The 12,678-nt window shown below is 40.9% G+C and overlaps 1 protein-coding gene across 1 annotated transcript; it reads right to left on the bottom strand.

Annotated features, from left to right (window-relative positions):
- Positions 1-8,900: 8,900 nt before the first annotated feature.
- LOC117593606 lies at positions 8,901-12,678 on the bottom strand. The gene has a single exon (XM_034289287.1). It carries the CDS (start codon positions 9,965-9,967, stop codon positions 8,963-8,965), a length of 1,005 nt encoding a protein of 334 aa, XP_034145178.1. The 5' UTR covers positions 9,968-12,678; the 3' UTR covers positions 8,901-8,962.

The raw sequence follows: 12,678 nt of genomic DNA, 5'->3' as shown, positions 1-12,678 counted from the left end.
CAGTGTCTATTAGAGAACCGGACATGATAAATTATATGGATTATCCAAAATGTTGCAGAGAATGTGTGTAAGTATCTTCCATGTAAAGAATATCTTCCCCTGAACACATTTGCTGATCGTAAAGCAGTATTTATCCAAGCAACATAATCATCAGTTGACGTAGACACAGCACAGGAAGCAGTTTCTCCGGACGAAACACAAGACCAGGTGAGGCTGTGTTTCTTGACTTGCCGCCATCTTCCTGAGCACTAATCTTCTCCCAGTGTAACCGAGGACAGCCGCAACACAGCAGCGCCTCAATCACCTCCAGGTGCACGGATTGGATCCAACAAACTCTGGGCGGGTGCCTCCAGCTCTCCCACCCAACTCTCTCTGTCTGTTCAGGGCCAGTATGGAGCAGCTGCCCTTGGAACATCACAGGCCCCCACGTGTGACGGAGGACCTTGACTAAGTGCTGAAGCTCTTCCAGAGACAGTTGAAAGTCATAAAGCATGTTGTCTATTATAATAACTGCAATGGCAAAGAGTCGAAAAACGATCCCCTGAATATTCAGACAGATAATGGAATATGCTAATGAGTGTGGAATCGAGCCAATCAAAATGCAAGGGGATGGGATAAGAGGAGGAGGCAGGATCAGGCCAAACTAAGTTGGGGCGGGGGTGAGATGGGGGGTATTATGTTATGTCTGCGTGAAAGAGCCAGCCAAATTCTGTTGAGGAAGGGTGGGCAGGCTGGAGAGGCAGGTACAGGGGAGAGAAGTGCTTGAATGTTGTATGTATGGAGCTGCAAAGACCTGCATTGTGTGTGTGTGTGTGTGTGGGGGGGGGGGGGGGGGGGGGGGGGGGGGGGATCACCACTGGCCTGGACCCACCTCTGCCCTGAACCCACCACTGCCCTAGACGCACCACTGGCCTGGACCCACCACTGGCCTGGACCCACCGCTGCCCTGGACCCACCACTGGCCTGGACCCACCGCTGCCCTGGACCCACCACTGGCCTGGACCCACCACTGGCCTGGATCCACCACTGCCCTGGACCCACCACTGGCCTGGACCCACCACTGGCCTGGACCCACCGCTGCCCTGGACCCACCACTGGCCTGGACCCACCACTGGCCTGGACCCACCACTGGCCTGGACCCACCTCTGCCCTGAACCCACCACTGCCCTAGACCCACCACTGGCCTGGACCCTCCACTGGCCTGGACCCACCACTGCCCTGGACCCACCGCTGCCCTGGACCCACCACTGGCCTGGACCCACCACTGCCCTGGGTCCACCACTGCCCTGGGTCCACCTCTGTCCTGGCCTTTCTGGAAACATGACAGAGAAAGGAAACGTGAAAAAACATTTGCTGATAAAATGACAAGTTCTTACAACATGTAGTGAAGAGTCTGTTGGTCTCACTGTAACTTGTGTCTTCTCTCAAGGCAACCTGTAGTCATTGAATGGTGTCTTGTGGCTAAATGTGACATTCTGTATCTCCACAGAATTTCTATCAATCTTCTGGTTTATCTATTTCTAGAACATTTTCCCAAAATGCAGTTATGTAGAAGAGAGGGTCAGATGTTCTTGGCTCCACTGCCAAGAACATCCAACTGTTGTGTTTAGGATGAAGTCAGGCCTGATATCTTCAAGACCAGCTGACAGATGTAACTGTACAGTGGTAAGGCCTGCTACATTCAAGATCAGCTGACAGATGTAACTGTACAGTGGTAAGGCCTGCTACATTCAAGATCAGCTGACTGATGTAACTGTACCACTGTAAGGCTTGCTACATTCAAGACCAGCTGACTGATGTAACTGTACAGTGTTAAGGCCTGCTACATTCAAGATCAGCTGACTGATGTAACTGTACCACTGTAAGGCCTGCTACATTCAAGACCAACCGACTGATGTAACTGCACAGTGGTAAAGCCTGCGATATTCTAGATATGCTGACTGATTTAACTGCATAGTGGTAAAGCCAGCAATATTCTAGATCAGCTGACTGATATAACTGTACCGCTGTAAAGCCTTCCAAATTCAAGACCAACCGACTGATGTAACTGCACAGTGGTAAAGCCTGTGATATTCTACATCTGCTGACTGATGTAACGGCACAATGATAAAGCCTGCGATATTCTAGATAAGCTGACTGATTTAACTGCACAGTGGTAAAGCCTGCAATATTCTAGAACAGCTGACTGATATAACTGTACCACTGTAAAGCCTTCCAAATTCAAGAACAGCTGACTGATGTAACTGTACAGTGGTAAAGCCTGCTATATTCTAGACCAGCTGACTGATCTAACTGTACAGTGGTAAACATAAGAGTTGTCTATATTTGCCTCCTCCACTGTCTTCAGATCAGTATTAATTACTCAGGCTTAATGATCTTTTTCAGAGATAATTATTACTTTGGCAGGAACCCTAATGCGTGCTGTATTACTGAAGACGTTGGAAGGAAGAGGTCTTTAACCATGCAGGGAAGGACCTGCCACCACTGACATCAGTGCAAGGCTGTGGACTGATGATTGGATAAAACCAGGACACTGGGCAGGAACAGAAGGGAGCATCATGGGATGTATGTACTGGCTTTGGCCAGAGTTACAGATAGGCAGAGTCCTTTCCAGAGTCATCATCCCTATCTCCAATACAGCCCTCGGCTCCCTATATAGTGCAGTTTATTCCTTAATAGAGCTGCCTAATCCCCATGCAATGCAGCTTATTCCCTATATAGTGCAGCTTATTCTCTGCATAGTGCAACTTATTCCCTATATAGTGCAACTTACTTCCTATATAGTGCAGTTTATTCTGTATATAGAGCAATCTAATCCCCATACATTGCAGTTTATTCTCTATATAGTGCAGCTTATTCCCTATATAGTGCAACTTAATTCCTATATAGTGCAGTTTATTCCTTATATAGTGCAGCCTAATCCACATACAATGCATTTTATTCTCTATATAGTGCCGCTTATTCCCTATATAGTGCATCTCATTCAATGTACAGTGCAGTTTATTCTCTATATAGTGCAATTTACTTCCTATATAATGCAGTTTATTCCTTATATAGTGCAGCCTAATCCCCATACAATGCATCTTATTCTCCATATAGTGCTGCTTATTCCCTATATAGTGCATCGTATTCCCTGTACAGTGCAGTTTATTCTCTATATAGTGCAACTTACTTCCTATATAATGCAGTTTATTCCTTATATAGTGCAGCCTAATCCCCATACAATGCAGCTTATTCTCTATATAGTGCAGCTCATTTCCTATATAGTGCAACTTTTTTCCTATATAGTGTAATTTATTCCTTATATAGTGCAGCCTAATCTCTATATAATGCAGCTTATTCTCTATATAGTGCAGCATATTCCATATATAGTGCAGTCTATTCCCTATACAGGGCAGCCTATACCCTATACATTGCACCAAGTCCTGTTTGGGAGACAGTCCATCAACCATGACTCTCCACCACTCACACAGGGCTGAACTGATTGCATGAGTTATTCCAGCGTGTTCTGGCTAGATACGTGATGTCAACTTGGTCTGGACTTGTCTCCAATCAAAACACGCAACCAAGTGTTTTACTGTTTGAAATCCTAGCTGGTCACTCCTTACATTTAGGACCGAGGCGCGTTACGCAGAAATATCTGTTGATCATGAACTCATTACTCTGGAAATGACTACTCAGCTGGCAGTTCATGTGCTGAAGGGCGTTGAAGTTTCCTTCTGACAATGAAGTAAGGACAGAACCGTGGTAATTTGTGTTGACCTGCAAGAAGCAAAGACAAAGAATCTGGTTCTGTTCTGTTGGCCACTAGCACACTGGTCTGGTAAAATATGTTTACTCATATTTCCAATATGTATGTCAACAAAAGCACATAGTAAATAAGTTCTCATGACATTCCTTGGTTAAGCCATTTCTGTTGTCTATCCATCCTGACTCTATATCTTGTATTGCATGCGAACATAATCCTATCAGCCGATATCATGACCCTTATAGGTTGGATTCATATAACAAAGCATCACAGTTGCCAAAAAACCCAACATCAATATTACGCCCGGGCTTACCGTGCAGAACCATGGACACAGGACAGTGCACGTAAATATGGGACTTTGACAGGGTAGATTCGAAACTACATATTGTGTTTATTTGATTGCACAATTTCTAATGTATAAAAATTCTCAAATGATCAACTTGGGGTTGCAGGGAGTATAATTCCATTCCCACAGTTTCCCCACAGCAGGGTGCTGGTTCGGAGATCCAGATCACCACACGGATATTTGATTTACAGAAGCCCTGTCCTCGACCATGGACCAGCCCAGTATGGAACGTCTGCATTATTGCTCTTCTGACAGAGATTGATGTCTCACAGAGCCAATCAGAGATTGATGTCTCACAGAGACATCTGCACATGCACAACTACAGATCAACTCTTATTAAAGAATAGACATTATATACTGAAAGAATAGACCCCATGGTCTGGAACATCCTGATGTTGGCCTTACAAAGATTTTTATTATTCCGTTTCACTCTTGTTTACTCTTGTTTTGTCACTGTTACTCAGGAACTACAGTGTTGCATACCGAAGGAACAAATTTACAACTTTGTCCCGAAGGAACAAATTTACAACTTTGTCTTATTTGATGTATTTCTTTAGAAATATGAGTAATTAGTGCTGTCAAACGATTAAAGTAATTAATTCGCAATTTACTTAATAAATGTCTGTAGTTAATTGAGAATAATCGCAATTTTATAATGTCTTAAAATGTTGCCCTAAATAAATAATTTTCTGTTAAAAAAGAGCAGTGCAATGTGTTAAAGAAATGTTATGATTAATTGTAAACGATGTACACTGCTTAATTTTAAATTAAATAAGTGCAGGAGTTTTCTCCAAGTTGGTGTATTAGAACATGGCCCTGAAATATCAGCCCTCAAATGATCACAATGACTCGCATAATCTATTGGTATCCCATGTAAATCTAAATAGAAAGTTACTGGTCAATGATACAATTGTCCTGCCATCTTCAACCATTGTGCTCTTGATCAAGGCACAATAACAATTATGTTAGGATTCTGTTTAAAACACCCATGAGCCCTCTCTCTGGACAGCTGCAGGCATGTTATCCAACACTGAATGACAACCAAGGCTTTTCTAGGTATTGAACTTTGATTATTAGGCTAAAATGTGGTTAGAATGGGGTTCGGGTCTGGGCCTGCAAACAAGTATTTTTTTTTTTATAGGTGCTTGGCCACATCCAAATAAATTATTTCTAAATGCCATAAGGTATAGTGTTTTAAAAGGCAAAGGCATAAGGTAGGAAAGGCAGCCAGAGATGCTTATCCACTAAGAATAATCAGGATCAGATATGTAATTTATTTATGCTCAGCATAGAAGTGGTTAGTTTTGCGATTATATTATGTCTTAACAGAAATGCGATTGGCGATGTGATTAATGTCTAATTTAGGCAAGCAACAACATAAAATGACTTAACATGCTAAAAGCAAGGCTAACAGGTGGATTGGAGCACACATGGTGTCCAGGGGTCAGCCCGAGGACAGGCATGACTTGCAGAATGTCCAACTTGGACCAGCGCACATTGTGTTTTAACATATGAGTACTAACGTGTATAACTAGGGGCTGATACACAGGGGTATATAACTAGGGGCTGATACACAGGGGTATATAACTAGGGGCTGATACACAGGGGTATATAACTAGGGGCTGATACACAGGGGTATATAACTAGGGGCTGATACACAGGGGTATATAACTAGGGGCTGATACACAGGGGTATATAACTAGGGGCTGATACATCAGGCTTGGGGACTGAGGGAGGAATAGATATACAGGTTTCCAGGGGCTGGTTTCCACCTGCTATTCATTCCCTAATCAGCCTGCCTATATATACCCTGGTTTCCACCTGCTATTCATTCCCTCATCAGCCTACCTATATATACCCTGGTTTCCATCTGCTATTCATTCCCTAATCAGCCTGCCTATATATACCCTGGTTTCCACCTGCTATTCATTCCCTCATCAGCCTACCTATATATACCCTGGTTTCCATCTGCTATTCATTCCCTCATCAGCCTGCCTATATATACCCTGGTTTCCACCTGCTATTCATTCCATCATCAGCCTGCCTATATATACCCTGGTTTCCATCTGCTATTCATTCCCTAATCAGCCTGCCTATATATACCCTGGTTTCCACCTGCTATTCATTCCCTCATCAGCCTGTCTATATATACCCTGGTTTCCACCTGTTATTCATTCCCTCATCAGCCTGTCTATATATACCCTGGTTTCCATCTGCTATTCATTCCCTCATCAGCCTGCCTATATATACCCTGGTTTCCACCTGCTATTCATTCCCTCATCAGCCTGCCTATATATACCCTGGTTTCTACCTGCTATTCATTCCCTAATCAGCCTGCCTATATATACCCTGGTTTCCATCTGCTATTCATTCCGTCTTCAGCCTGCCTATATATACCCTGGTTTCCACCTGCTATTCATTCCCTCATCAGCCTGTCTATATATACCCTGGTTTCCATCTGCTATTCATTCCCTCATCAGCCTGCCTATATATACCCTGGTTTCCACCTGCTATTCATTCCCTCATCAGCCTGCCTATATATACCCTGGTTTCCATCTGCTATTCATTCCCTCATCAGCCTGCCTATATATACCCTGGTTTCCATCTGCTATTCATTCCCTAATCAGCCTGCCTATATATACCCTGGTCTCTGTCTGTCCGGCACTAGATCGTTGTTATTCACTACTAGGCAGTAACGTTCCCGGCCACTCCAAACCATAGTTTGAGCACCCAGTTTAGTTGTTCCTTCCAACTAACCCTGTTTATTCCCCATTACCAAGATCCACCTTACCCAGCATCCAAACACCTCCACCTGCCCACCTGTCAGCCACCTGCTCTGCCTACCCGCTGTCCTGTCTGCCTTGCCCCATCCTGCCTACCTACCTACACTTTTTGTTTCTCTAATTGTGTCTTGTGTCATGCGCCTGGGCCCACTCATTGCTCCCCCATAACAGGCATTGTCTAAATAATTCCAACTTGGTGAAACGCCATTTCCGTTCCAATTTTGTGGAAGCTTCCGTACAGTATTGTCTCTGTACCAGGGAGCAGGTTTCTTCTTACGAATTTCTTACATTTTTAGTGTTGTGACCTTATCTAGAGTAATATGCAGGGTTAGGTTTAGGTCCTCTTTTACATGTATCATACTTAGGACTGTGGAGGAAGTCTGGGAGAGCATCAAAGAATCATTGGTTTGCCTGAGAATTTCCATTAAGGTTTTTAAATGTCCTTGTTTGGGGTGCTGGTGTTGGTGACGATGAACGGAATCAGATTGTGGTCCAATATTCCAGGACTATGAGGAAACTGTCCGATTTCACGGGAGAAGACTCCGGTATGATCGTGGCAATGTGTAGGTCACGAGACATGTTGGACAAAACCCAAACTATGGCTTCAAATGATTTTGGAAACGGTCGTTGGACTTTACCATGTGAATATTGAAATCACCCCAAAAATGGAATATTATCTGTCATGACTAGAATGTTTGATTAGCAGTTGGTATCGTTAGGGATGAATATGAATAGAATCTCAAAATATCCCCTGATCTATTCATCTATAATTCCGATCGCGCAATTTGACAATGAAGGCTGCTAGCATGTACTTTCTGTGATCCTAGCAACGCCTCTGTTGATTAGAATTCTGGGTACTCGTTGAGGAACACTGAGTGCGGCCCAGGGGGTCTGTAAAAAGCAGCTATGAAAAATTATTGAGCTTTCATGACTAAAACTTTAAAGAGAGAAATGCAGTCATTTTATTTTAGTGTAAATATTTGTTGTCATAAATATTAGTAAAGATAAAAATAATGTGTTGGTAAACTCGTAAATGAATAATTTAAGGCCAAGGAAGTTCCTATTGGCAATAAAAGGCCTGAGAACTGTAGATATTGTTTTGTTTTTAGTTATTTCTCAGGGTATTTAGTTTGTTTCCCAAATCCATAAAAAAGATATACAGTATATTTACAGTATTGTGCAAAAGTCTTAGGCCACCTGAAAAAATTGTTAAAAACTGTTATTTACCTGGGCTGTACTGCATCAAATAAAAATGGTTTATTTGATCACAAAATGACTACAGAACATTAGAAGAAAGTACAAATCAACACTGATAGATTAAGAAATGTCAGTATTGCCTGAAAGGTATTTTGTATCTTGCAAGATGACTAGAAGAAATGTCACAGAGAATGATTTAGACATTGTGCAAGTTAATACAGAACTCAGCGAAAGACCCAAAAAGCTGTTTATATCTGCTGAACATCATTTAAGGGTCACTTCCTTGAAGAGCTGAAATCCAGCAAATTGCTGGATCAGCAGCTGGCGATCATCTTTCACCAAAGTATACACTTGACTGTAAGATGAAGTCCTACAGGAAATTGCTATATTGGACTGCTATTCAAAAACTTTATCTTTCAGGAGAATTACAATCCCAAATGCACTGCCAAGACTATTTAGAAGACATTGCAATCACATGACCATTAATCTGAATCTTCTAGCAGCTGAAAAGTCCCACCTTGCAAACCAATCATTGGTTTAGAAAGCAAAATGATAATGACAACAGATTTGATTAAAACAAAGAGCAGTGGATCTCCCCACCACAGAAGACCTGCTGTCACCTTAACCTCATTTTGATTGGGATTGGGATTGGGATTGGTGTGGATCGGTCTGAGACAGGGTAGATCATCTTTAATAAAAAGTAAGATACTTTTTAGAGACGGTTTGTTTAGGAAGAGCTGGGCCACTTTTAATAGGATGATTATGTTATAATTAAGGAGGTGGTGTTGACCAAGAAATATAGCATTATTCGTTTTTGTACTTTTTATTCAACTCCCAGATTGGATTGCATGCTAATCTAGACAGAGAGCGGGAATTATTTTGGCCGTTCTAGAATCTAGACAGTTTGTATAGAAAGTAACATTCTAGAATATAGACAGCTTGTATACTTACTAACACTCTAGAATCTAGACAGAACATGTGTATACTTTCTAACAGTCTAGAATCTAGACAGAACATGTGTATACTTACTAACACTCTAGAATCTAGACAGAACATGTGTATACTTACTAACATTCTAGAATCTAGACAGAACATGTGTATACTTACTAACATTCTAGAATCTAGACAGAACATGTGTATACTTACTAACATTCTAGAATCTAGACAGAACATGTGTATACTTACTAACATTCTAGAATCTAGACAGAACATGTGTATACTTACTAACATTCTAGAATCTAGACAGAACATGTGTATACTTACTAACACTCTAGAATCTAGACAGAACATGTGTATACTTACTAACACTCTAGAATCTAGACAGAACATGTGCATACTTACTAACACACTAGAATCTAGACAGAACATGTGTATACTTACTAACACTCTAGAATCTAGACAGAACATGTGCATACTTACTAACAGTCTAGAATCTAGACAGAACATGTGTATACTTACTAACATTCTAGAATCTAGACAGAACATGTGTATACTTACTAACATTCTAGAATCTAGACAGAACATGTGTATACTTACTAACATTCTAGAATCTAGACAGAACATGTGTATACTTACTAACACTCTAGAATCTAGACAGAACATGTGCATACTTACTAACAGTCTAGAATCTAGACAGAACATGTGTATACTTACTAACATTCTACAATCTAGACAGAACATGCGTATACTTACTAACATTCTAGAATCTAGACAGAACATCTGTATACTAACTACCATTCTAGAATCTAGACAGAACATGTGTATACTTACTAACATTCTAGAATCTAGACAGAACATGTGTATACTTACTAACATTCTAGAATCTAGACAGAACATGTGTATACTTACTAACATTCTAGAATCTAGACAGAACATGTGTATACTTACTAACATTCTAGAAATCTAGACAGAACATGTGTATACTTACTAACATTCTAGAATCTAGACAGAACATGTGTTTACTTACTACCATTCTAGAATCTAGACAGAACATGTGTATACTTACTAACATTCTAGAAATCTAGACAGAACATGTGTATACTTACTAACATTCTAGAAGCTAGACAGAGATTGGGAGTAGTTTAATTCTGCCCTGTAGCTCTTGATGACCATATTCCATCTCCCAAGGTACCCAAATGAAAAAATAGTTAGAGAATGTACTTTTGGCTGTTATCTTGGTCAAGGAGTTTCAACAGACTTTCTCCCCTATTTCTTGATAAAGAGCTCTCCATTTGTAAACATTGTGATTAAGTCAAACATAAAAACTGAACTAAAATAATTTTTTAATGTTATGTTAAAATAATTAAACACTAAATAAATACACCTTTGTGTTTGGACACCCCCACACCGCCACTGCTCTAGACACATACACTTTTTAGCACATAGTTAATCATACAACAGATGCATTACTAAAAGCTTGCATTTCAATTGCGGTCAACATCCAGGTTGGAACAAGTTAGTCTCCCGAGCATCTGAAACATTTTCCAGTTTGCCAACGCAGGTGCTAGAACCAATTAGTAACTAAGAGATTAAGACAAAGGTGATAAATGGCAAACACCTGGACCAGACAAATGGGGAATTTGTGTCACATGCTGCTAGCTGGCTACATGAAGCATTTGAGTGTTTTACATTGTTGTGAAAAACAACATTATAATTTACAATGATTGTGACAGTTAATAATTTTACAATTTCTAAGTATCTTGCATTTGGAATTGGATGCTTTTTATTTTCAGATTTTCTTTATGCTACCATCCAATTTACAAGGGAAATCTTTTCAACATTGAAGCCAAAATAGAGGTTCAGTTGATTACCTTTCAAGTCGCCCATTGTACAGAGTGATTCTTACCGTGTGTGAACCAAATGGCCACATATTACTACAAATGTCTTCAAATCAAACAATATGTGGTTTCTCCGTACTAACAGCTAATAAAACACCAATATCAAAACAGCTCTCCATGGCTTGGTAAATGGAATACAATTTCACTGAAATGTAGTAATGTAAGCAGACAAGATAATGTTGTTTTATATCATAAATCCCAAACAAATGGCAAGGTGACATGGGAAAGGTGTGTTTAGCTATGGTTTTATATAAAGACTCTCAGTTACCCATATGGCTTTGGAGTGTAGGGTGTTAGCCACAAACCTTTGTGTGGCTAATATAATTCCTTCCTGTCCTTTCTAAGTACGGCAAAATATGCTGTAAGGTAAATGTCTCAACTTTCTACAGCTACACGTGTCCCTTTTAACATTGCACATTTTACCTCACAAAACAGGCATTCAATAGGCAGTTATAATTCAGAAACTAAACGTTTAAGAGCTACCGTATGTCACTATTGACATTGAAATAAGCGACCTCATGAGGCGTGAGGAGAGGTGATCCGAGCGGGACGGGGGGGTCTAAGATGTGACTCTGAGTGAGGCTCGCTTCACCCTGTTTGTCCACAACAAATGACTGCACTGACGGGGGGAGGAAACACTGAATTGAAAGTCATTCCTCTTCCAAAATAATGTGTCTGAGCCTCTGGCAGTCACAGCCCCATATGTATTTATGGGCTAGTCTCACAGTGTAGCCCCAACATAACACATGAATCTGGGAAGTCTGGACAGTGTGATGCCAAAGCCAATAAAACAACATTGAACACTAGGCAGCCGTGGAGAAAACAGTTTTGCCCTTTTCAATTCATTGCAAATACATTGCATCTGGAGGACATGGGTGGGGGTTCTACACAGTTGACTTCAATATAAATTGGTGGAATTTGGTGGTAAAATGTCCACTGACTTGAAGGGAGTCGGCGCAACAAACCCAGAAGTGGGGTGGGAGGGAATTACTTCAAGATGAGGGTTGCTAGTTGGCAGGAAGCAGGTCGCAACGATGGAGGCACATTCGGCTAACCTGTCCCTGATCAGCAGTTCCTTCATTACTAAAAGAGTATAGACCAGGGGTGCCCAGAGCAGGAAAAATACAATATCCTTATGGGGATATTTACACACTATAAGGTCTAAGTGACACCCTGAATCATATATACCACAAGGTCCTCATTGTATAAACACTCTTAGAATGAAAGAAAAAGTATAGAACTTCTGACTATTTATGTGGGAGGGTACTTTGACCAACCTCATGACATTGCAAAATTGAATTGATTATGGCAGTCCAATGAATGTTCAGCCAGGGTTTGGGGGGCTCTAGATCATTCTATCAGCCAATCTAGTCTGTTTAAAGGAAAATTAATTCAATTAACTTTCAAATAAATACATGTGGTGTGTGAGTGTGTGTTGACTTTAGTTTAGAAATGTTATCAAATAGCATTTTTGTAATGGTTTATGTTATTAGCATAAGCTGGTTTGACATCCTGGCAAGTTTGAGAAAAAGTGCATTATATAACCAGGCTATCCGTGAAATTCCAGACTTCTATACATATTCACAGTGCTAGCAAGACAAGTTTTAAACATTTGCTTCCACCAATCCAAAGAGAGGAATAGGCGGAATCATAATTTTGCAACTATGCAATCTAGTCTAGTGGAAATTTCATTCTGCTTTTGACAACAAATCCCATAAGTAGGACGAGACACGATTTCTCATATCCAGTATCCCAGCTTGTTCTCAA

This window comes from Esox lucius, chromosome 21, assembly GCF_011004845.1.
Source record: "Esox lucius isolate fEsoLuc1 chromosome 21, fEsoLuc1.pri, whole genome shotgun sequence".
Classification (NCBI taxonomy): Eukaryota; Metazoa; Chordata; class Actinopteri; order Esociformes; family Esocidae; genus Esox; species Esox lucius.
This window is presented reverse-complemented; position numbering and strand designations above follow the sequence as displayed.